We start from the raw sequence: 26,560 nt of genomic DNA, 5'->3' as shown, positions 1-26,560 counted from the left end.
GATAATCTGTTTCTTAGAGCTTTAGCTTCAGATTCAAAATCACCCTCATACAGATCCTTTCTAATATTTTAAGATATTGGCTATATCTGGGAATACTGTTCTTTAAAGGCTCGGGATATGCGCTTGCAGCATGAAGAACAGTATTCCTTGCTGTCTCCCTTCTCTTCAATGTTGTATGTATAGTACCTTGATTGGAAATTCTCAAGTAGGTTTCCAGAAAAGGAACCTCATGATAATTGTATTTCATTGTGATTTTTAAATTGTATGTTTGTATCCAATGAAAGAAATTGACTAAGAGGATGATAATATCATCAGTGTACCTCTTCCATTTGAGTATACATTGATGATATGATTGAAAGTCTGGGTTTAAGAATACGTTTTCCTCCCAGTCAGCTAAAAAAATATTGGCGTATGATGGGGCACACTTTGTCCCCCTCACCACTCTCTGTATTTGCAAGTAATGTTTCTTGTTAAAGGTGAAAATATTTTTGGTTAGAATGTATTCTAACAGAGATACAATAAATAGATTGAATGGAGTGTTTGCTGGGTAATGTCTCGATAATTGTTTCCGTATAATACTAATGCCTAAACTGTGGGGGATGCTACAATGGAGAGCCTCCACATTAATTGTAACAAGTAGAGATTTTGGGGCAATTATTAAGTCAGTTGTGAATTTTAGGAGTTCAATCGTATCTTTGAGGTACGAGGGTAAAGCTGTAACTATGGGTCTAAGATAGGTGTCTACCAGTTCACTTGCGTTAGTGGCTATTGCTCCAATACCTGAAATAATGGGTCGTCCAGAGGGGTTTTGGATATCCTTATGTATTTTAGGTAGGGCATAAAAAGTAGCAGTAACTGGATGCTTGATAGAAAGGTAATCTTACTTTTTGGTCAATAATGCCTAGGTGGAGTGCATTGTTTACAATAGAGTAAAATTATTCATAAAACGTATGAATGATTGTTTCTGGAATTTCTTTATACCATTCATGATTCTGTAGGATTTTGTAAGATATGTCTGCATATTGTAGCCTTTTGGTCAAAAGTGTCAGCAATTTTACCAAGTAAGCTTTTTATTTAACAGTATAATATCAATTGTTAATTATTTATGTAACTACTAATGCATCACAAATTGATTACACTATATATTACTATAATTTTTAAGGTTGCTCAATCCCCCGAAAAAGCCCCACGGGGCGAAAAGGCATCCAGAAAAATTTAGATACTCATCAGAACAATATCGATGTTAAAGTGTTAACACAATATTATGTTGCCTTTGTATCAATCACTTTCTATATTGTATGTTTTATATCACCACTATCACCACTAGCATAGGAGGCCTATTTTAGTAACAGAGGCAGATTTGAACACTATTCAAATCAAGAATAAATGTACTAAACTTTTCGTATATACTTTACGCCTACTAAAAGCCCGTCTTTTCCCATACCCCTTCCCTTCGGGTGTTGGATGGTAATATGAATGGGATATAAAGACCTAATACACACAAGAAGATGTGAGGCCAATTTTGCACTTAACTGATTTATCTGACTGATTTTATAGTTGGTAATTTAATGTTCTACCCAGCCCCTCTGAGCTGGATGCACCACCCGGCACTTTTCAGTAACCACCAGGCTGTTTTTGGGTGGTTACTGAAGAATTGAGTCACAATACAGGGGCTGTCACCCACTTACAATTTCTTCTCACCCAGCATACAAAGTATTTCTGGGTTGAACCCTGGTAATTAATCACTTGAACGGCACACGTGTCTGATATTCTGCACTTCCTATCATGAAATGAGGATGGAGTGAACCAGAGAATAGGTGAAGGCTCCAGATCAGACTTGGTGGATATTCATACACGACTTGTACTTTGTACATGGTAAATATTGATCCAAAGTAAACAACACATCCGATTTTTCCATGTCTGAATAAAATCCCAAACCTTGTCACTTATACCCCAATGTTCTCTTCAATCCCTTATAGCTACTTAAAATACTGTAGATTATATGATTAGATACTACTAAGTTTTGAATGTAAATCCAACCAATACTTTCTTTTCATCTCTGGATTGAGTGAGAAAAGATTAGAGCCCCTGCTAAATTCTTACTGCTGTCTGGGACTCTGTATTATGGTGGGAGAGTATTCGAGGGGAAACCTCTCAGAGCCCACATATTGGTAAAATAAACTTCAGGGTTCTACTCTTTACCCACCCTATTCAAAACTAAAAAACAGCAGATTTTTGACTCGACAGTTTTTACATTATTAATGTGCTAAATTTTTGTTAGAGGCCATGAAATATTCACATTAAATATTCTCTCACTTTGGGAAAGAATTTCTCTTTCACTTTGATTTTAGAAAATGTCACGGTTTGTTATTCATAAATATTAATGGAAAATTTATTTGGCTACTTTACATCTTAAAAAATTAATATTTAGAAGTCACCATATTTTCCTGAAAACCTTTAGGGCTTGTTTAGACTGGCAGTGGTAAAAGCGGTTCATGTGCATTTCACCAGCCATTTTCACCAGCTCCGATTTCATAAAGAACCAGCATCTGAATGTTTTTGTTCTGAACTTATTTTTTACTTTTTTTTTACTTCTTTAACATTATATTATAATTGTTATGGTGTCATAAAGAACAAAAATCATATTCAAGTAACTGTGCTCCTACAGATTCTGATAATGAAATACAAGAATTATAATGGAACCTCCCCATAAAGCCACAACAAACTCACAGGTATCACGACATACACTCAAACAATGGGATGGTTTAAAACAGCGGTCGCCACTAAAATTACCGCGGACCACTAAAATTACCGGCACCACACATGCGCTGGGAGCCAGGTGTCAATCAAAGCGGGCATGACCCCGCCCACTTATAACCCCGCCCACTCTTCCATTGCAGATCTGACCCTGGGACACAGCCCGCCCACTTCCCTGAGCCTGGGATTTGTACGGGGGGACATGGTCTGCAGCTCTGCATACCAACCAGCGGGGTCCTTCTCCTGACCCCGCTCAGGGGTGCACTGGCCCGAGCCGCAGACCACCAAAATTTTCTCGCGGACCACAGGTTGGCAACCGCTGGTCTAAAAAGCCTCAAAACTAGGATATCTCTTTGGGTTGATAACTTATAATTACCTGTTCGAGTGGCTTTCAAGTTAAAGTGATATAGCTGGTGGGTTTAGTGCTGCTTGGCTTCTTTCTGGGACACAGCTCAGGCCATTGATTTCCATTACTGCTCTGAAGGTGATGGCACTTGCTGTGTAACCTAATTACTATAATAAAGGAGGTTTCTAGCTACATTTGAATACCCTCTTAACCTATTAATTTCAGTGCCCTCTTAACTCAGTGATTTGTACTTCTATCTCGGGTAGTTCTGTAAAAGCATTGTACACAACCTATCCTGATTACTGATTCCTTCATGATGAACAATATTAGAAGACTGGTGATGTGTCATGTGATAGCCCACACGTATCTTTATAGAGAAGTGAAAACTAGCTCTGCCAACTGTTACTGAATTTTCCAAGACAGATCTGTTTATTTCCTGAAAGGGGTCATTCTTTCCAGTATGTAAATAGTCATATTGTATTCATTATTTTTCCTGTAAATATACAAGGCAAGAAGGGCCACCATGCTAGTCCAAAGTTATCATACAGTCCACATTGTCCAGGCTCAGTGGCTGTATGTTACATCAGGTTACCATAAGCATAATTTGTATTCTGTGGAACAACAGTTCCGACAACAGATCACAAGAGAAACAGTGGTTGTTTGTGTTGAAACTTTTAGCCAATTATTATTGTTATGACCATTGATGAGCCAGCTCTAGAAATGTTTAACTGTGTTGCATTACCCCTCTTTCTAGACATAAACATGGACACTTCGGGTGATTCCATTGTAGGTGTTCATCAAGAAGTCTCTAATTCTAAAGTGTGTCTTTAACATGTTTATAATCTGGTTTATTGGTTTATCAATGTATCTAGTCAGATGTTGTAACACTTTTTGCAGTAGATACAGCTTTACATGTATAAATACAAAACATGTATACATACAAAAACAGAGAACAGGGTTTTTTTGGCCAGTGATGTCAAATATATTATTCAAAAACAAATGGTGATAACAATACACTTACATTTGGCAATACAGTAGTTCTGTGAGTTACCACTAGATGGCGCTAATACAATATAACTACAGGCAATTCAAAAATCTGGAATTTTCGGAAATTCACGGCACTCTTTAGGTCTGTCAGCCTGTATACACAAAATAACTTACGTTCAACAGTGCCTTGTCCCATTACATGTGATGGGAGTTAAAGGCCAATGTCTAGACTGATAATTATCTGACTAACTTGTTTAACTTGTTGTCTTCACAGCCCATGTCTGTCCCAGTGTCTCAAACGATTGACCCCACTTTCTGCCATAGTTAATTCCGCCAATTCCTAAAACAGTGTCCTGTAATGACTTGGGGGTTGGCAGGAGTGATCCTTTGCAAACAGACTTTTTTAAACTGTAAGAAATCATCAACAAACATATTTTTAACATATTTTACATTTCTGGCAGGCAGTGTGGCTGCCAGAAATGTTAAGTATCGGTCTTCTTTTGCAGACTGGTTTGTTTGTTTTTTCTGGAGTTATCAACAGAATCTGTTTACCTGTTTAACGCATATTCTAACTCTGAAACATAATCCCCTATCACTTACCTGGCCTTAATCTTAGTTCCTAACCTTACCCTAACCTAGAAAGGTAATTGTAAGTATAGAAGTATTATTGACTTCACTGTCCATGGCCTAGCTAAAGTGTGCAGGATGTGAGTGGAGATGTTTTTGGATGTCTCCGGCTGTTTGCTTGATTCATTCCAGTCACTGTCTAAATAATCTCTAAATTATATGGGTGAAAATATCAGCCACTGAGCCTTTTGTATAAAGTTAGCAATTGCAACATTTGTATTTCTATTATCACAGGTTCACTTTGGTAACCCTGAAAACTAACTTCTCTTTAAACTAACCTTCGCTTTGTTTATGCATGGAAAAGTAACAAGTGCACTTTAATTCTGTGCACGTAACTTTAGGCTCCATTTATAAAATATTCTCTTCAATTCGCTCTAGATTCGTTCATAATTTTTACTTACACAGCATTTCCTGTTGTGACAGCTGTGCAATTTTGGGATTGGCCACTAGATGGCAGAACGAGACTTTTTTTTTTAATATCGAAAGAATGGATATACCGGAAGGGATTCGAGTCTCTTGCACATTTGTAGTCCAAGTTTGCATCAGCTAGTGCAGGTTTAAATGAACTCCCTTGTTCATATGCTATAGTTACATCATCTCAAGTCAGCCAATCAAGATGCCGAACCAGGGGAAAAAGACGGGACAAAGATGTGGGCACAAGCAAATTATCTGCTCCTTAAATATATGCTTATATTTTCAAGGTCAAAAATACCATGCTACCCCGCGTTGGGATCAGCTTCATTGCTAGCACTTTTTTCTAAAAACAAGCAGTGTTTGGTCACAAAGATAAGTAAAAAAAAAAAAACAAAATATCAGAGGAGATGTCACTGTTGCACATTTATCCAGCAGTTATAACTCTTAGTAACACTCTTAGTATACTTAAATAGGCGCAGCCTTAAAAAATACTGAACCTACACAGGGCTCTTTTCTTTTTCTGGATACAATCTTTGGCTATCTTTATTGGTGGTGCCATGATGATATAACTCCTGTAAGTTCATTCATTACTGCCTGTGCAGGGGAAGCTGGTATTGCTGGAGGTCCTGGCAACCAATGCTCAGTTGCACATGTTTAGGAAGTACAAGTACACTTTACATGCAAGGCACAGTGAAGGCACCCCTCAGAACACAGGGCCATGAGACCATCATCCAGATTATGTGCTCAATCTTCTGGATTAAGTTGTTACCTTTAGCTGTGGGAAGATGTACCCTTTTTAGCCTCCCCTGCATTTTCCCAGAGGCTGTGTTCAGCTGAAGGGTATTTCAGGAGATACAAGCAGCCAATGAGCAGAGTAGCTCCTGGTTCCAACCTTGTCCTGCTATTGGCTGCTAGCTGTATTTATACCTCCCTAATTTCAGGCTCTAGTTGATGGATCCCCATCGCATTTCCTGACTCTCTGCTAGCTAGTTGTTTGGATTCCCTGTGTTTGACCTTGACCTTGGCCTTGGCCTTGGCCTCTTACCTGACTCTGCTTACTCCACTGCCTGTCCTGACCTTGACCTGTTACCTGACCTTTCCTTGCCTCCTGCCTGACCTCGGCCTGTTACCTGACCTTCACCTTGTCTAATTCCACTGGACTAGGTGTAGGACCAGACTGCTATTTTAAACTGTCTCTGCCTGTGTCAGTGTGCTTTGGACTTCTAATGATAGATCAAATTGACATCAGTTTGAGACATTTTCCCCCCCCCCCCCCCCCGTCAAATCAACTCCAGGCCTTTAATTCAGGCTATATTATATATTATAATATAGTAACCTTACTTACTATTTATTTAGGAAGCAGTTTGGCGAAAGTTTTTAAAGAGGGGGCAAAAAAAGGAAATTCTTATCCATGCTTGTTGTTGGGTCTAAACCATATTTTAAATATTCTGTAGCTGGTGATCTTCTTACAGATCCGAAGGGTATTAAACAGGTATTTTTAGGCTTTTACAGCTTCCTATATCATCATTTGAGTTGTCTCTTTTGAATCTGTTAATATCTTTTTTATTGATACAGAACATATTCATTTATTGAATCATATTTTTTAAGAGTTTGGTAATGGCTGTTCCTTTGATCTCTCATGGCTGGTATCCTTTAATGTCTTGATGACCAAGTTAGAGCACACAATTACACTTACAGATATTTGGCAGAAAACATTATTTAATCTATTATATAGCAAGGTAAATAATTGATTGTTTATGTATACCTGTTTTCTTGAATACGTGAATGATGTCTGTTTTTTTTCACACAGAAGTGAATCTGATAGGACAAGAAGATAAAGTTGGGATGGCAGACTTTGAACTACTGAAAATCTTGGGAACTGGAGGTAAGAAGTAACCCCAACTACTTCTAATTCCTGACATGTTCTTTGAAGAGTTCCATGTTTAGAAACAACTTGGTGGGGCAGCATGGGTGGCTCAGCATCTAGCAGAGTAGTTTGCTAAACACTATATGGATGTGTGAGAATAATGCTAAGGAAAAAAAAAAATATTTTGGTTGTTAGCCATGTGTACACAATTTTCTAAATTGAGTTTCTAAATTTAAGCTTGCTTACTCCCATAACTTGACCTGCAGGTGGTCCCTGGGTGAAGGACATACTGACGACTCCTGGATACCGTGCAAAAAGCAAAAATTTTTTTTGCATAGAAATTTATTTCACATTGTAGGCTATACTTCTTAGGCATAACTCCCCAAAATATGTCCATTAGATTTAAATTAATGAATTAAATAATAAACTTTAAAAAAAAAAAGGAAAAATGTAATATAACTGTAAATTAGCATATATATATATATATATATATATATATATTAAATATTTATATTATGTAAAGATTTCTTTGTATTGGACACAATACAGCTATTTTGTATTGAATCCAATACAAAATGATTTGAATTTCCCGCTGTTCCACCTGCACAAATCGGCGCACGCACCAACATTACGGGAAACCCCGTGGATCTCGGCTCTTCACTTCACACCTGTAGATCGGAGGGAGAAGACATGTCCCCAGGACCTGTGGGGACCAGAGGGACGAAGGGGGACGACAAGGGAGCATAGTAAGTGGGGTTTTTCTTAGCTTAAAGTGACCCTCGAGTGTGACTGGTGATTGCAAATAAAATCTTCCCTGCGTCCCACTCTGGATTACCGCAAGGGGGGTTAATGTCCAAGACAAACTCTGCAGTTGTTTCTTTTTGCAAATCAAAGCACAGCTTGCTCTAGAAGTTAATGAATGTTTAGGCCCTATAAAGTTTTTTTTTTTTTTGCTTTGTTTGTGAATAACACATAGTGAGGATTTTATACCTTAACTGACACTATGCTGCCTAATAATCTGTTGAGACAAACATCTGTCCTAAATGCATTTATTAAAATAATGTACCTGTTCCGACTTGCATACAAATTTAACTTAAAAACAAACCTACAGTCCCTATCTTGTATGTTACCCGGTATGTATGTAACCTGTACATACCCCTGACTTGGTCCAAATTAGAAATAGGTAAAGACCAGGAAAATCTGACTTGGTCCAAAGTAGAAATAGCTATAGACCAGGAAAATCTATCTTATTTGTTTTTCTGAAAATACTGACTAGAAGAGTTTTGTCTATGTGTAGTTTTAGGCATTTTACTTAATAATATTAAAACATATCTACAGTCCCAAACATTATGCCATAAGAAAGCTCCCAAGTCCGAAATGAATACTAATTTTAGTTGCTGTTGCTGATTGTTTATTGCCTGTTCAGCCTCTTTTAATATTCTTTCACTCCTCTTTCAGCATATGGTAAGGTTTTCCTTGTCCGTAAGGTGGCAGGTCCAGATGCAAATCGTCTATATGCCATGAAGGTGCTGCGTAAGGCAGCTCTGGTTCAAAAAGAAAAGACTGCAGAGCACACACGGACTGAACGCACTGTGCTAGAACATGTGAGGCAAAGTCCATTTCTTGTGACCCTTCACTATGCTTTCCAGACAGATGCTAAACTCCACCTTATACTGGGTAGGTAAAGCAATTAGAATGCTTGGAATCACTGAATTAATATCTCTAATAGGTAAAGAGTAAAGAGCATTTCACTTTATTACAAATAAAGGCTTCTTAAAAGTTCAACCATGTACACATAGAAAGCTTATGTAGTGCATTTATTATATTAAGGGCTTAGTATCAGTTTTCTTGTACAGAGTTATGAGTGGAATTCTGTTGAGCAATCTAAAGCATAGGGGCACTTTTGTATCACAGTGGAGGTTGGGCTATAAAAATGTATTTAATTGTGGACCTTTTCTTTTTTTCACTTCCCCTGCCAGATCAGTGCAGTCCTGCTGATACCAGCTAGGCAGCTCAGGCATCCTGCTTGGACATGCTATAACTTGTCTGATGCTCCAGGTATCCTTGCAGTCTCCAGTAACACAGCTGCATCCTTAAGCCAGATTTTGGCAGCCACATTAAGTCTACTTTCCTAGCTAAAATTGTTTTCAAGGGCATTGATTGTGGGTTCATTAGGTAGGACTTAGATAACCTTTATGCTCGCTTGTTTGAAAAGGAGTCACAGGTTTCCACACTTGAGGACCTTACTTCAGGCCACCGCTTTATATTCTATAATACAGTTGCAAATTTGCTATGGTCAAGCTCCTAATATTCTGAGGATCCAGAAAAGTAACTTTCGAGTAACATCTAGTCTGTCTAGTAAGACCCCTTGTCCTTTTTTGGTCAGTATCCTGAATAACAGATCAGGATCCTTTACCTGCGAAAGCCAGAAGGGAAAATTCTTTGATGTGTGAAAATACCACAATAGACCTACTTGCAGATTTCTCAATTGAAGTAGAATTCATTTGTGGAGGTACACAGGCAACTTCAAGTCCAGGGCATCAAAACTAGTATGCCATTGGGCCTGATATATAAAAGCTGTTCAAGGTTTGAGAGGATACACTTTTATCAGTGAAGCTGGGTGATTCAGTCTTTTATCCATCTGGATTTTTTTCCACTTCTATAAATCAGGCCATAATTTACAACACGATGCAGAATTTGACGTGGTCCAGAACAGTGATTGCTCCAGGTCAGAAATATATGGTGTAACAAGGTGGACATCAGGCACAGCAAAGACACAAAATGCTATTACAGTGGAACCTCAGTCATTCCCACGGGAAATGACTGATTCTGGATAAGTGTAGTTTCCGGTTAACTGAGTTTTCTCTGAAACTGAGGTTTCTCAGCCATTCAGCACTAGACTTGAATGGAGAGACTTGTCCCCATAATTTTACAGCTGTACACTTTGTTAAGAAATGTAGAAACCAAAAGAAACAATAGGAGCGGAAAATGAGCTATCGATCAAGTGAAAATGATGTGAAAACATTTTAGTATGAGAGAAATGCTGGGGAGAGCCTAAAAACAAGCACATTACACTTCTTTTTACTTTTTCTATGTATACATGTTTGTTACACAATTTACATTTCTGTTTTATTGTTATGCTGTTTTCTGTATATTGTACTACTTTTGAACTTAATAAAAATATTAAATTCGGGGGGCGTGGCTAAGCGCGCAAGCGAGATGGCAGCCAAACCGTGCAGCTCCGATTCCACAGGCAGGGGGAACGAGCTCAGCAGCAAACCACAGTGTGAAATGGGCAAAAGTTCACGGGGGACACACTCTGCAAAGCAATCCCGTGACCTACCGGGATATTTTCAAGCTAAATGGCAGAACGGGCCGCAGGACACAAAATCCAAGATGGTGCCGGAGTCACAGGAAGAAGAGCTTATCAGAGACTCTTTCGCACTACCAGAGGCAGTGGATAGAGAGGAGAGGGAGATACAGAGACCACTACTTCTGGAAGAGTAGAAGGGCATTGAAACCTTTTTTACAAGTGTTACGAAAAAAATACCATATAGATGGCGCTTCCCATTCTGTCTCCATGCCATCTCGAACGGGGAACAGGTTGATTTGCGTACACCATCTGATTTACCAGCAGTTTTGCAGTGCTCTAAATTACGTAAATGACAATCCCTGAGTGGTATCAAGATTTCTAGATAAATGGGGCCCCATCTGCAGGAAAAGTTCTCACATCTCCAATGGGCAGCCCACAACCCAAAACAGCAGGATGCCTGGGGGCACTTTAGGAACCAAACAAAAAGACATACCACGACAGAGGGCCAATTCTAGAACCTCATCGGAGAGTCCCTGTTCCGCCATTTACAACAGCTAACTTTGGAACATTTGTGGGATTGATGGGACAGTTGGAATCAAGGACTGAGCTTATACACTTATGTTTTCCCAATAGCATTGGAAAAGTAGTTGGAGCAGGGCCCAAGTCTTGTTTAGCATATTTGGAAAGTTTAGGAATGCTTGTTTTAATATATAAGGTTGGAAAATGCAGTAATTACTTCCCCGCCTAGTGGAGATGAGAATATTGAGGTTACAATTGATATTTGTTTTAATTTATTAACTGCTATTTTTTTTTGCTCGTACATATATACCCTGTTTTCCCTTTTCTTACCATAATAACCTATTGGTTTTAGTGGTAATTTTCAGGATCAATATGGTGTACCAAAGTTTAGGAACAAAAATACATGTGTTAACAGCCCAGAAAACAGGTCCATGGTTCTGAAAGATTTTAAAAAAGTTGGCATTCTTTTGTTTTTTGCAGGAGACGCATTTTAAAAAGGGCCAAAATAACTAAGATGACTAATAAACACTTTGCACATGCGTTTCATGCCACAGATTTAGCATCAAAAACAGAGAGTGTCGATTCTCTTCAGTAAAAATTGTGGTTTTTGTGTAACAGAAACTCAGATTGCTTTTGAGGGCTGGTACATATTCCTTTTCGGACACAAAGGGGGCAAAGAAATTACTCGGTTAATGAATGTTTGGTAGGCACATAAATGCACTATTAGGGGAGAGCTTATTAGAATGGGTTCTCAAAAAAAGAGAGAAGAAGATAAGTGACTGTCCGTTTTATTGAGGAGAGTGGTCGATTTGGAAAGTGCACATAAAAAATCATTATTGCGACAAACCGGAAAAAAACTTCAACAAGCCAGATTAGATCTTAAAGCTCTTATAGATGAAAAGGCCAGGAGAATCCTGTTTTTTAGATCAACACTGTAAAAAGTGATAAAGAGTGATAAGAGCGGTGGTGGCTTTACCACCCTATATTACAAAACCTTTGCTTCTATCCTGATCCCGCACCTTTTGCAGGCAATAAATAGTCTGGCAGATGGACAGAAGCACATATTACTGTCCTGCCCAAGCCAGGTAGACGCCCGTATCACCATTGCTAACTATTTTGACACTAGAGCCATTTATTAGAATGGTTAACACGAACCAAAGTACCAGGAACCAGAGGGTTCACGATGGGAGGAAAAGAATACAAAACAGCAGCCTATGCTGATGATTTGATATTTTTCCTTACACAACCCCAGACATCAGTACCGAGTTATCCAGCTACAAGGACTGAGTACAGCTAGAGGCTGCAGCAAGTGAGATGGCATTGGCCACTACTCCCTGGTTGGAATCTCACTGTCTACTGATAGCTATCAAATCTCAACTCACCGTAGGGGCCACACTAGCTATCTTTAAAAGATTACTGAAAAGGAAAAATGTGGCAGCTGCACCAGGTCTTCTCACACCGTTGGTTGGAAACTCTGACTTGAAACCCGGTCTAGACAGTAATTTTTTGAAGGGGTGGAGGTTGGATTTGGACCAGAAAATTGAGAATTTTTTCCAAGATGGAAAGTTGTTAGATAGGTAAAAGTTGCAGGATCTAATGGACGAAGGACAGGAGTTTTCCTGGTGGGCATACTTACAAATCAAACACTACATTAATGCTTTGGACTCTAAGTCAAAACTAACCATGAAGCTTACGAGATTTGAACAATACTGTTTGGAGGGAACTCCACTTTTCACATACAACCTCTCATGTATACATATGTATACATATTTAAACCAGTCTGTACCATTACCATTATTAGCTATTCAACTGTCCAATGATCAGTGGGAGAGAGCTTGTCTTTTGGCGCATAAATGCTCTATCATTACTGGGCTACAGGAGAATGCATATAAAATGCTCACCCACTGGTACTGGACACTGGACAACATCCATAAAATTGCTCCACAAAAATCTAACCTATGCTGGTGCTGTAAGTCAGATATAGGCACGATGACAAATATCTGGAGGGAATGTCCTGGGATACAAGATTTTTGGAAGGGAGTTGCGGATTTTAGTCAACTTATTACCGGTTCCCTATTGAGACCAGAAGTGTGTCTACTACATTTACATAGGATGTCTTTGAAAAAGTATAAAAAATCATTAAAACTCCATTTGTTAAATGCAGCGCGTAGTGTTATTCCACTGGTTTGGAATTCACAAGAGATTCCTACTGTGAAATTGTGGTCCAGCAGAGTACATTCAGTCCACTTGATTTTGTAGGGTTAAAGGATAGACAGGCTTTTGGAGGCAAATTAGAAGGTTAATGTTATTATTTTAATAATGTGTAGTATACTTATATACTTTACACACATCAAATAGGTTGTGACACAAAAGAAGATTTTCACAGCTGACTGCCGGCTCCTCGCCAACTTTACTCCCACAACCACCACTGATAGAAACAATCTCTCAAGCTGAACCAGTAACCATCAATAGAAACAGACTCTTTTTGTGAAGGCAGTTATATGGTGCTTTGCAACTTCCTTAGAAAGTTTCTATCTCTCCAACACCATAAAGCATCCATTGATTTGAATTGATATATACTTTCCTGACCTGGATATGTCCATTCAAACTAATACTCTCCTTATCCATTCAATAACTGCAGACCCCAGAAAAGAACATCCAGGAATGTAATTATCTTATGAATTCAATCTTACTTTACATATACATTTTGTTCTGGGCTGTTAACAGCATTATTTTGGTATCATATATAACCCCCCTTTCCCTAATTGGAATAAGTTGGTTTGGAAGTCCGGCAGATGCTTTTATCTACTCTCTTTCACTGCGATTTTTGTAATACATAAAGTTTTCAAGCTATCTCAATTCTCCCCTGAGGAAGCCTAAGGGTGAAACGCATCTGGAACTTGAGACTCTATTGAAATTTGTGTTGAGATTATACTTGAAACCTCTGAACTGTATATAAGTAATCGCATATAGGTTTTCTTTTGTGTCACAACCTATTTGATTTGTGTAAAGTATAGGAGTATACTATACATTATTAAACTAATAACATTCACCTTCTAATTTGCCTCCAAAAGCCTGTCTATCCTTTCACCCTACAAAATTACTTAGGCTAGGCAATCTAGAATACCACTAAGGATAAAAGATAGGAACCCCACTTGTTACTTATCCCTTCGCCTATACTCGATGAAAGAGGTGAAGGCTATTAGCTTGGACAATGTGGATATGGGACATGGGATGCATGGATCATTTTTAAATGTACTGCTATGTATCAAGCCATGTTTTAAAGGTAGTTATACTAACCTATATTTTCAGCGACACCAAAAGGATTTATACCTCTACTGGTTTTTTGGTTACATTGTATGTTGCTTTTCCTTCGGTGATATGTGATATAAACACTGGATTTGGTATAATATATGATTCTGTATAATGGTCTTTTTTCATATGAGAGCTGCTTTCTAATACGTTTCGAGAACAATATGTTTTATAGTGCTATTACGGATGTTTGTACTCCTGATATTCTTCATATGAACCAAAATGTATTATTGTTTTTTATTGTTGTAATAATAAAGCTTTAGGTGTGGGGGAAAAATATTACATTAAAAAAAAATTGCCAATTGTTTAAAGTTAAGGGCAATTCATGTTTAGTTGGCTGTGTATAAACACATATACTTTTAGACCATTGACCAAACAAAAGTAAAGAATCATAGTCTGACTCATCACTAACTAAAATTATTTAAAATTTTGTTCAGTGTCTTTTGTACATCATGCAGCACTAGGTTGTCAGTAGAATGCACTTTGTGTTTACTGTGCCAAAGTATTTGTGTATTCACTTTACTGAAAGTCATTATTATTAAAGCAACAGGGTAATAGGTTGGCCCTTTATACATAAAAGATTGTATTGCTGAGAATGCATGATTGACAAGTATGTTATGAATAGAAAAAAATTAGATCTTGCAACTTTAAGCATTTGCTTAAAGTTAAAGAGTTAAGGATTTGCATTTTACAAGTGCTTGTGAGGCTTCTGATGATCCTACCAGAGCCAGTGGAAGTAGAAGGTTCACTGATCACAAAAATTTGTTAATGAGCTCCAAATGAATGTAAAAGAAGACAGGCTTACACTTCACAGGATGGATGTGATACCATAATACTCCTGCAGTAATGCAACCCCTCCTCCAATATTTACTATTAACAAGTCTTTATAAAGTCCCAAAGAGGCAACTCATTACATAGTACCTATAAGTTTTCTGTGCATCCCAGCAAAGAACAAAATCTGTTTTATCAAAATGCTGTGGCCTTACAGTCTGTTCTTGTATCTCAATAGACTATGTTAGTGGAGGAGAACTTTTCACTCATCTATATCAACGGGATAACTTCTCTGAAGATGCTGTATGTTTTTATTCTGGTGAGGTTATTCTGGCTATTGAACATCTACACAAGGTAAGATCTACATTGCTTTATAAATGGAAAATTTTATAATAGCTTGTGTTAAATGACTGGCAAAATGACGGGGACTTTTCTGACTCCATACCTCACCTCTTCAGTTGGGTATCGTGTACCGAGATATCAAGCTGGAGAACATCTTATTAGACAGTGATGGTCATGTGGTGCTTACAGACTTTGGTTTAAGCAAGGAATTCATGTCTGAAGAGGTGAGAAATTATCTTTTCTAAATTCTGTCCTTAAAACAGGTAATATTACACCTTTAGGTAAGACGCAAACTATATTAATTTTTGACATAATGACACAGAGGCAGAGCTACATTTAGTTAAAAACACCCAAGTTTACTAATTGCTAGATTATACAGTACAGGAAATAGTAAATTCTACACAATGCACAAAGTAACAAAAACACTGTAAGTAAGTTCACTTTTGTAAAAAAAATATTACCATCCTAAACTATTTTCTTACATCATGTTGTGGAAAGTATTTTGTCTAATAATTATGCTTTATAAACTTTACAACTTTACTCCTGTTTTTCTTTTTGTTTTTTTTTTGTTTTTTTTTTGTACAGAGTGAACGCACGTTTTCTTTCTGTGGCACTACTGAATATATGGCACCTGAAATAATCAGAGGACAGGGAGGTCATGGCAAGGTATGTCATTACAAACAACAGCAGGAGACTCCTAAGACTTTATTCCCAGGAATGAATGTGTCATATTTATAATATTATTTATATTATGTTTGCAGTCAGTGGACTGGTGGAGTATGGGAATCCTCATTTATGAACTACTAACAGGAGCATCTCCATTTACATTGGAGGGGGAAAAGAACACACAGAGTGAAGTGTCCAAGTAAGTAAAAAGGAACAGTAAAAAATAGTAAAGGAAAATGAGGTAAGAGTTTATGAGGAAGTGTATGGTAGATTCTGGAACATATAGATAGATGTATTTTCTCTTAAGAATAAAAGAGTGGGTAATAATACTGCATGACATGAGAACCATATTTGTCACAGACGGATCCTAAAGATGGAGCCCTCGTATTCCTCATCTTTAAGTTTGGAAGCTCGAGATCTTCTTCAAAAGTTGCTCCGCAAGGATCCAAAAAAACGACTTGGAGCAGAGGGTGCTTTCCAAATAAAGGAACACCCATTCTATAGGGTGAGGAGACACTGTCCAACGTTTTACTACCTCTAGATTAAAGGGCTCATTCTTGTATGGATTGTGGTCTGTAACCTTAATTTTCTTCCTTTTCTCTAACACAGGGTTTAGATTGGGAAGCACTGGCTCAACGCAAAGTCACTCCTCCATTTCGCCCATCTATTCGAAGTGAAACAGATGTTAGTAATTTTTCAGATGAATTTACAAGTTTAGATCCTGTTTACTCTCCAGCAGCAACACCACCTTCTGGGGCACGTATATTCCAGGTTTGTTCAAATCTAATTCTGCATCAAATTAGGTTTCAAAAATAGTCACGTGGCTAAAATAAAGTAAATAAACTTGTTCTTCTCCTAAATATTTGGGAAATGTGCCTAATGTCTATTTAACTCCTATTAATTAAATGATACATGTAAAAATATTAATTTAACTTGAGTTGAGGTTAACAAATTTCAAGAGCAGATATGGCAATGACCCTTTTCTATGCTTGCACCTATTTTTGTAATAGTTCCAAATATGCCTTACCTTACAGAGCTTTGCTTTGGACATTGCAGCAAACACATTGCTGTATGCTGCTGTACTGGCTGATTTTACTAAAGGGCTGATATCACAGCCAAACTAACATAGTTAAAGGATCATTTCTGCAAAAAAAATGTAGTAGAGACCTGCATGCATTATTATCTCATGCCTTAAAGTGGTGTGGTAATAGTTTGAAATTGTTAAATGCACAAATCTCAGGTTTTCAGCATTCAATAAAAATAATGCTCTTACCAATGTTTTAGGGTTCCTGGATACTGTTCCTCGAAGAATGCACTGTTGAATTTTTGATGATACCATTATTTGCTAGAAAATGAATTTCAAAATCATTCCACCAACAATTGCTAATTGATTGATGAAAAAGTAACTAGCCCTTGCTCTTGAGAAATGTACTGTACCTAGCAGCATAGAGGCAGAACACATGAAACTAATTATATCTGACTGTCTGTTTTAGTCTGTCATTTGTAATCCCTATTTAATGTACAGCGCTGCGTAATATGTTGGCGCTATATAAATCCTGTTTATTATTATTATTATTAATAATAATAATAATAATATTAATAATTATCTGCTGTGGCTGGACAATCACAATGCCATAACCAAATTAGGTAAAAGTGAACTCTTATAACATGATTTATAGGACTAGTATAAATTGATTTAAGCACTATACAATGCTAAGCATTAGCTTATGATTTCATGATAATATGTAAAATCATATTTAGTTGCAGGCATGTCTCCTATGGTCTGTATCCTAAGGTTATATATAGTAAATTCCTCTAATTTTTTATTTATATACATAGGTGGTTATACTTGTCACACCTAAGCCTCCTATTAAAGCAAAATTTTCTTCACCCAAGACAATCAAATATTTCATGACTGTCTCAGGTGAAAGTTTGGGACTGTGTTGGTAGTGTATTTGCAAATATTGTATACCGTTATAAGAACATTTTCTCTGTATGTTTTTTGCAAGCTGTAGGATACATTGAAAGTTGCTTTATCTCCTGACTTTTTTTTTGTACCTGTCAGGGCTACTCCTTTGTAGCTCCGTCTGTTTTGTTTGGTGTAAATGCAGTAATGACAGATATGCCCGCTCCATCTGCTGACAAGCCTGCAAGCCTAACACTATCTCTAAGTGCTGCTATGAAGGTAAATACATACATTCAGTGACAAAGCTTTATCTTTATTAGTATGTTATTTGTTAAAATGTACATGTTTTCATGTTACTCACTTTCTAGTTTTTGCCCTCTAGTTTCTTTTAAGCAAACCCCCTCCCCTATTCTTGAAATCTGCCCTATTTTGCTATAGTCAGACTTTATAACTCTGTTCTTGCCTCCAGGACTCTCCATTTTTCCAGCAGTATGAAATGGATCTGCAGGAGTCAGCTTTGGGTTCAGGCAGCTTTTCTGTGTGCAGGAAATGTCGCCATCGCCAGAGCAAAAAAGAATATGCTGTGAAGATCCTTAGCAAGAGGTGAATTGTGCTGTTAGCTTTGCATAAGAGTATACACTGTACAATTTTTGTCTGTTTTACATGCAATTTTATTTTTCTGCATTTTATTATAAAGTTGGCTTGGAAATTGCCTAAATTACACCTTGTGTTCCCCTGCTGCCTTCCGCCAGTTTGGACACTTGGATAACAGCTTATGGAATGTGTAACCCTGTGCTGTTTCCCCAGTGTCTATTTAGGCAAAACATTGACTATGCCATAAAGGGAGCTTATTGATCAGGTAAATGTGTGGAATAAGTACACTATAAATGCCAGCTAAGCATTTAATTTACAAAAATCTAATTCACCAATAAAAAAAGGCTTCTCTGTGTCCAGTGCAGGTTAATGTTCCAGTGTGCAGCAAGAATTAGAAAGTTACATTTTTTAAAGCTGAATGGAGATTAGGGAAATCATTATTGTATTTCTCTTCCTATTAAAAGGACCTAAGTAGTCCATGTGACTACTACTACAGGACTTATGTAGTCCATTGCACAGGACCACGCAGATTGAAATGAGGGAGGCATTGTAAAGCCCTTTACAGACGTCAGATTTCTGTCACTGAAAAGGATCCCACACAGCAGCACAGGGTCAAGGAGTACCTGGAAAAATCAAACTGTAATGCAGAGCAAGAGCAGGTAAAAACTTTCAGCCAAAGGTCCAACATGAGAGTCAACAGCCAGGCGAGGTACCCAGGGATATTAAGGTTGAAGGTCAGACAAAGGGTCAATCTTGTTGGCAGGCAAGGGAAGTCAGACAGACCTAGGTTGTCCATGAAAAGACAAACTAGAAAATGCACCCCATGAACTAACAAACCAATACTATACCAAGCATGGTGTTCTTTTAAGGAAACAGCTTGACTTAACCATTGGCCAATCATTGTTCAGAAGGCATGTGGTAGCTGAAGATGGAACTGAGGCTTAGAGAGTCATTGGGGAGCAGATAAGTCTGGCCGTGTATGCAGAGTGGCTGGAGAAAATGCACACACATGCAGCTGCACATGAGTGAGGTCTTTTTATATCTACTGATATTTATCCAGTGCTCAATGTTTGATGTTAGGATGGTCTTGGCCTGACACTGGATAGCACAAAAGTGACCGGGACCAGGTAAGTTTGTACTGACACATACAGCAACAAGTATTTAACTCTATCCCAGTATCAATGCTGTAATTGAATGAACTGGTGTTTGTCATTTGGTCACATGTCTCCTTTTACTTTTCCTAGAATGGAGACAAACACTCAGCGAGAAGTTGCTGCCCTGAAGTTGTGTCAGGGACACCCTAACGTTGTAAATCTGCATGATGTTCTACATGATCAGGTCTGAGTTTCCGATTTCCTTATTTCTTATTACATATTTCTTACGTATGTGGCAGAATGAAGCAGCACTGTTCCTTCATGTAATATTGGTTGAACATGTGGTCACAGCGTAGCAATATTTTAAAGATTCAATAATAGGTAGCTAGGAAAAAAAAACATTTTTAAGGATGTTAATAGATAGTCTCTTGTTTAGACCTGGTGAAGATGAGTCATTTATCTATGACCTGATCATTGATGCAGAAATACAAAACATTTGTCCCTATTTCTGCTCATTATCACTTGGCCATTAACCCCCTATAGTGACTTTTCCTTGCTAACTTAAGTTGTATGGCTGTTGCCACACATTTCTGTTTGTTTTTACAGGATTTTTATGATTTATGTTTTTCAAAAATTTATTTATTTTCCCTTTCTTCCATAATAGATGCCTGCAATATATATGCAGAAAACACATAGAAAAAAATATTATTCTAGCATTTGACATTTTTATTTATAAAGCAGTGAATCTAACATTCATCAAAAAATTCCCTGATGGAAAATAATTTACTGTCATCAAAACACAATAGGGAGTGTTTATTAGAGCTCTCCAAGACTGGAGAAAGAAAGATTATCATGGGAAAACCTGGGTGATCCAGCAAACCTGAAATGGATCTGGTCTAGGTTTGAAAATGTTTGCCAACTAATAGCACAGCTTTAAAAAAACACACATATAGATGAACGATTATCCACCAGAGAATGTTTCAGTGAATGTCCATTCAGTGCTTTATAAGTACACCCCTTAGAGTTGAACAGTGAAAATGACTTATGTATAGCTGTCAAAAGGTTACTAGATACTGCATAATATTGGTATCCTGGTAAAGTGTATGTGTGGACAAAATAAATAAAAATTATTCAGCACATACCTGCAGCTGCAGTACATACACATTTCTTTATGTCTTTCCCTTTACCATTGAATACACAGAATACCAATACAGAAAAATATCTGTTGGTCTCCCAAAAATTCAGTGAGCTCCGCAACACTACATTCCCAAGCAGTGTCATCCATCCTGGACAAAAAATACAATACTAATAAAAAAAATTTGAGTGCAAATGCAAAACTAAAAAAAGCCAAGGGAAATATTCTGATTGTTTCCAATATATTCCTGTTGCATAAATGTGATAAGCTTCACAAATTCCAAAAGTCAGCTGAGTCTTTGCTTCACTTGAATGAAAGACAATTTTGTCCTATACAGACAATTGAATAAAAGAGAATGCTACGATTTCTGCTAATTCGGCATTCATTTAAAATGATTAACAGATGAGCTGGAACTGCAGAAGAAGCAAGTTTTTATGTCATACAATTTTATTACATATGTTATAGCTGCTTTACTGCATCCATATGTTTAAAATGTAATAGTGGTAATGTTCTATATGAAATTTAAGTCCACTTTATAAGGCACTAAACATATATTTACTTGGCATTTTACCTTTTTTTGATTATTTTGTATTTATTTAAAACTCATCATTATTTATTATGTGGTAGTATCATTCTTATATTGTGATGGAGCTCCTCGATGGTGGAGAGTTGTTGGAGCGAATAAAGAAACAAACACGTTTCAGTGAGATTGAAGCAAGTAGTTTAATGCGCAGCCTTGTGAGTGCTGTATGTCACATGCATGAAGCTGGAGTTGTGCACAGAGACTTGAAACCTGAGGTAAGAATCTATTAAAAGATGAAAATCAGTGAAAGAATAGGAAAATCTATTATTTACACTTTACTTTTCCTTTACACAGAACTTATTGCTATCAACACCTGGTGAAGATGCAGTTTTAAAAGTCATAGACTTTGGGTTTGCTAGGCTCCGTCCTCCAGGGTCCCGGCCACTACATACTCCTTGTTTTACACTGCATTATGCTGCCCCAGAACTGTTGTCACACCAGGGCTATGATGAGTCGTGTGATTTATGGAGTCTGGGTGTAATTATGGTGAGTGATGTTTGATTTTATATACCTTGCTATAATCATTAGCTATATTCCTGCTTAAAAATTCTATGTACCATTTTGTTATAGAATGTTTAAAAACCTTATTGCATGAAGGATACATAAAAATTCCAAGATGTTCTAATTTTCTATTATATGTACACTACCCACAACCATCTGCTCCTATTGCAAGTACATCAACAAGCACAGTCAGTGACATAAAGATGACAGATTTTGCATTCCTGTGTATAACACCATTTGTACCATACCGTTTGAAGATCTGTTTCTGTAAAGGAAAATAATGTAGTGTATATCAAGGCTGTTTCTAACCACAAGCAGTATTACTACATACCACTATGGATGTTCTGGTACTGGAAGGTGCCACGTTACACTCTGCAGAAGTTTAAATAAATCCCAGACTGTCCAACAAAAGGCACAAACCTTCATTTGTATTCATAAAGCACTACAAAAAATGCACCCTGCATGCTACACATCTCTCTGCTTGCCCTCTTCACTGCACAGTTGTCCAGCCCACAGATTAGACAAGGGAAGTAAGAACATGGCCAGCTGATGACAGAGTAATATCACTGGGAATGGTATCATTCTTTCATTAACTCTGCAGCATTGTGGGCCATAGTATCTTGCTGGCTGGGGGTGATCTATAAAAATGTTCCTCCTTTAAGTTTGTTGGATTGTTTTGTCTCATTCATACATTAGAAGAGAGGAGGAATAGGGCCTTTTAAGGCATCATAATTAACTCAAGTTAAAGAACTTTCAAATAGTTATTTATATACCTTTTTACATTTTTCATCCATAAAAAACAGCTTTAATGAGAAATAATAAAATTACAAACTTGTGTTCACAGACATTTTCTTTTAACAACTCATGTATACATGTGCATTACATGGTCAAACGTTCCTCGACGCGTTTCGTGTACAAAGCCACCTCTTCAGAAGGATACAAGTTTTTCTATAAATAACAATAATCTTTAGTTAAAACATTGCATATATACATACAGTATCATTTAACATAAAAATGAAAAGGGATGAATTTACTCCTACTTTTGTGAAATTTATCTCTTCACCCATGCATATTATGAGGAATGAAACGTCTCCAATTCAAATGTGGTATTTCACCATTCATGTAGTTTGGTGTTTAATGGGATTCTTTATTAGCTTTTTAGGAAAAAAAAATTGTTTTGTCTCATGATAAAGGTGGCAGTGACATGTCATCTTTAAACCAGATTGTTGATGCTGCACCCAGCAGAGCAGAGAGGGGGCATTTTAGGAAGATATCTGCTTTTAGGGGTTTCATACTTTGATATTTGATTGTCTTAACTTGCAAAATTTGGCATTTGTGGTGATAGGTTAGTATTGCAATATTTATTTGTAAAAATACAGGCACTTCTAGGGATCAGAGAAGCTCATTATAACTTTTCTGATAATAATAAACACATAATCAAGCACGAGAATGCAGACATGCAAGTTGATCACCTTGGATTATACATTATATGCCCGACAAATATGAATGTGCCTATATAATGACTTTTTAATGCATTTGTTCATCCTAGCTAAATCTACCCTACACCACCACCTTACCCCCCCCCCCACCACCCCCCTCCAATATGTCCCCACGTCTTACAATCTTTAATTGACAACTGTTTTTTTGTTGTCTTCTTCCATAAAACGCCAATAACTGTACTTGATATGTTGAGAAATTCCTTTCTAGAATTTGAAATCCACCTGGCAGACATATTATAATCCATAGTACCATTATATACATTGGCTTTATTTTTAAAATCAGACATTCCCTCAAACATTCCCAGGTCCGTTGGTTTCAATGGCAGTAATTGATTCTCCACCAGGGTATGTTCAAGGGTATGTTAGATTCCCTGCTTGATAAATAGGGCCCATTGAATGTTTTTGAACTAAGTAAGAACTGCTATTCTCATATTTGAGTGCATTAGAAATATATCAATAGTTTCCTTATTGATGATTTAAAATAATGTCACTCTGTATAATGATAATAATGTGTGTACCTTACTGTTTGTTTACATTTTTGTTAAAAAAGTTGGGAATTAATCTTGAATAACTTGCTAATCCTTCCGTTTTTTTTTTTACACTGTATATATTCTGATTAATAATATGTTTTTAAAGATGGTGTGTGATAAAGCTACACACTATATTTAATGGGCCTAATTTTTTAAACCTCTGAAAGACTAGAGAATATAAACTATTGTGGGACAATCTAGGTGATCCAGCAAATCTGAAACGGATTTATATAAAAATAAAATAAAATTTTATTAAAATTATTTACTGTTAGTTGGTAAAGGTTTTCAATCCTGGACCAGAACTATTCCAGGTTTTTAAGATCACCCAGGTTCTTCTATGATGGTCTATAATCTCAAGTTTTGGGGAGCTTTGATAAATGCAAAAATCATGACTACATTGCAGCCATTAACCTCCCTGGCGGTATGAATAATAAGAAATTATGTATAAGCGGTACATTTAAAAATCCTCATTATTTTAAATTTCACGCCCGGTCCCGCCTACCATCTCCACGATTCAGCCACCCAGCCAGGCACTCGCAAGCAGATGCTACCCCTGGCCTCGCCTCCCCAATGTTCACACGCCGGGGACAGAGGTGCAGGCTGGCATCTGTGTAGCCTGACGATGCCGGATATGCCGGGCTTCGATGAAAAACGCCGCTAGAACGTGGGAACCAGGTAGGTCTTTTAATCTCCCTGGAAATTTTGCTGACCAATTTCTGAAATTACATTTTTTTAGCTTTCATGACGTTCCAGTTGCTGCAATAGTATCCAAAGCACTGATCTGGAACAAGCGTGCAACCAGCATTGCCAGAATTTCTGGCACTTCTCTTCTGGAATTTCTGGCACTCCTTACACTTCTAAGTGAGCCAGAAACTGTTAAAACCACTGGATCAGCGGGATGCCAAATTTAACCAGCATTTTTAAATAGAAAGTAGCCAGGGCAAACTTAAGAAAGTGACCAACACTAGCTCAAACTCCAAATGTTTAATAAACATGCCATGCCTTGCGATTCTCACTCTCACTTTTCTACACTTTTCAGTATACAATGCTGTGCGGTCAGGTTCCTTTCCATGGTGCAAAAAGTGGCTCTCCCCAAAGCCGTGCTGCTGATATTATTACCAAGATCAAGGAGGGAGACTTTGTTATGCAGGGTGAAAGCTGGGAACATGTGAGCGATGAAGCCAAGGAGCTTGTTAAAGGTATGGGGGGCCTATAAGGTAAACTATCATAATTCCCCTGAAAACCTATTGTGAGTTATGTTTAATGAATATGTGCATTTACATTTTTAATCTCCATCACATATACCTTAAAGTAAAAACAGAAGGTGTAGTTGTATTCATTATCACCCTGTTCTGCCTCAAGAAAAGAGAAAAGCTCCAGTCAGAGCTTTCACAGAATTCTCCTTGTTCTATGACCCAATCCTCAAGCACCAATATTGTTACATGCCTAGAAATGCTGGATATTTTTACTCATTCCCAGAACCTGAACTGAGTGTTGTTGGAGTGAAGAAAATGTGAATATGTTTCAAGTTTCCTTTTTAAATGTCCTTTAAAATCTCCACCAGTTGCCAGGCCTACCAACTACTGCCTAAGGTTTTAAAGCTCTTCAAGACTGGAGAAGATAGACTATCTTGGGTGAACCTAGGTGATCCAGCAAATCGGTATCCGTCCTTGGCCTGACGCAAAGCCTATAATGTCTTCCCTCTTCTTCTGGGTTACTAAGTCACCTGATCTCACACTGCGCAGGCACGAGATCAGATGACAAAGTTGGGGGAAAAGATTGCCGATCTCACTGCGCATGCGTCAAATGGGCAAGAAAAGGCTCCTTCTGCACAGGTATCCCTGGAGGCTTTGCACTTTTTTTTATTTTTTAAAGGGTGTTGCACTTAAAAAATAATAACATTGTTATGTAAAGTAAACATTTTGAGTTTAGGTTCGCTTTAAGTCTTCCCATTTTTTTATGCTTTCTCTTTAAATAGTGCATAGTGATGGGGATGATAAGAATGAGACTTGGCCGATACATCTCATCTATAAAACACTGAAGAATTATGTGACATGTGGTTCTGCTTTACATCACAAATAGACGATAGAGTTTTTTACATGTACATTTTTTGTTCTCTTAGAATACCCTTGAGAAGTCCGTATTTAAAGTGGGTTGGCATGCTTAAATAGGAAATGTTAAATCACAACAAACTTACTAGAACTACTACTCCTCTCTTCAGGTTTACTTACTGTAGATCCGTCATGCCGGCTGAATCTTAGTGAACTTAAGGAAAGTAAGTGGCTGTGCGGGGGTCGTCCATTGTCCTCAACACCTCTCATGACACCTGATGTCCTAGAATCCAGTGGTATGACCACTAAGACATGTGTGAATGCCACCTTTATGGTTAGTACATCTAAATCTTTTACATTTTATGCACAGATTAACTTTATTTAGAAATCTGCCAAGAAATTAAACACTTTTCTGGTCTTACTGACTTAGTACTTATTCTGTAATTAGTTTCCCCAGTGCTCAGTGTCATTGATCTAATGGATGTGGTCATAGTTGGCAAGCAAAAAAGTAAAAAGGCAAGAATTTGTCCATAAATATTAAGTCATAAAGAAACTACTCCACTAATTCTAGTTTGAGACCATCCATGTATGTGAAAAAAGAATGTTTTAACCACAACCTCTTTAAACTTGTAGTCTGTAGACATTCTTCAGTCATGAAAGTTTTCAAGTAATTGGCAGTACATAAAGTGAAGAAGCAAATTTGAAATATGTTTACTCTTGGGTTTTTGCTTTGTACAGCATAATTG

The 26,560-nt window shown here is 37.4% G+C and overlaps 1 protein-coding gene across 1 annotated transcript in view; it reads left to right on the top strand.

The window, feature by feature from the left end:
- The window catches only part of LOC140337802 (ribosomal protein S6 kinase alpha-4-like), a 44,701-nt gene that overhangs the window by 12,270 nt on the left and 5,871 nt on the right, over positions 1-26,560 (top strand). The window contains exons 2-16 of the mRNA XM_072421615.1: positions 6,942-7,016; positions 8,457-8,675; positions 15,152-15,267; positions 15,372-15,479; positions 15,841-15,921; positions 16,017-16,120; positions 16,282-16,426; positions 16,531-16,692; positions 17,987-18,106; positions 18,297-18,430; positions 19,666-19,759; positions 21,278-21,448; positions 21,528-21,719; positions 24,803-24,962; positions 25,985-26,148. Of these exons, the coding sequence (XP_072277716.1) occupies positions 6,942-7,016; positions 8,457-8,675; positions 15,152-15,267; positions 15,372-15,479; positions 15,841-15,921; positions 16,017-16,120; positions 16,282-16,426; positions 16,531-16,692; positions 17,987-18,106; positions 18,297-18,430; positions 19,666-19,759; positions 21,278-21,448; positions 21,528-21,719; positions 24,803-24,962; positions 25,985-26,148 (2,045 nt within the window). The remainder of the gene's footprint in view (positions 1-6,941; positions 7,017-8,456; positions 8,676-15,151; positions 15,268-15,371; positions 15,480-15,840; positions 15,922-16,016; positions 16,121-16,281; positions 16,427-16,530; positions 16,693-17,986; positions 18,107-18,296; positions 18,431-19,665; positions 19,760-21,277; positions 21,449-21,527; positions 21,720-24,802; positions 24,963-25,984; positions 26,149-26,560) is intronic.

Source organism: Pyxicephalus adspersus, chromosome 9 (assembly GCF_032062135.1).
Source record: "Pyxicephalus adspersus chromosome 9, UCB_Pads_2.0, whole genome shotgun sequence".
In the NCBI taxonomy this organism is placed as follows: Eukaryota; Metazoa; Chordata; class Amphibia; order Anura; family Pyxicephalidae; genus Pyxicephalus; species Pyxicephalus adspersus.
Note: the sequence above shows the minus strand (reverse complement) of the source record. Positions and strands in the feature narration are given on the sequence as shown.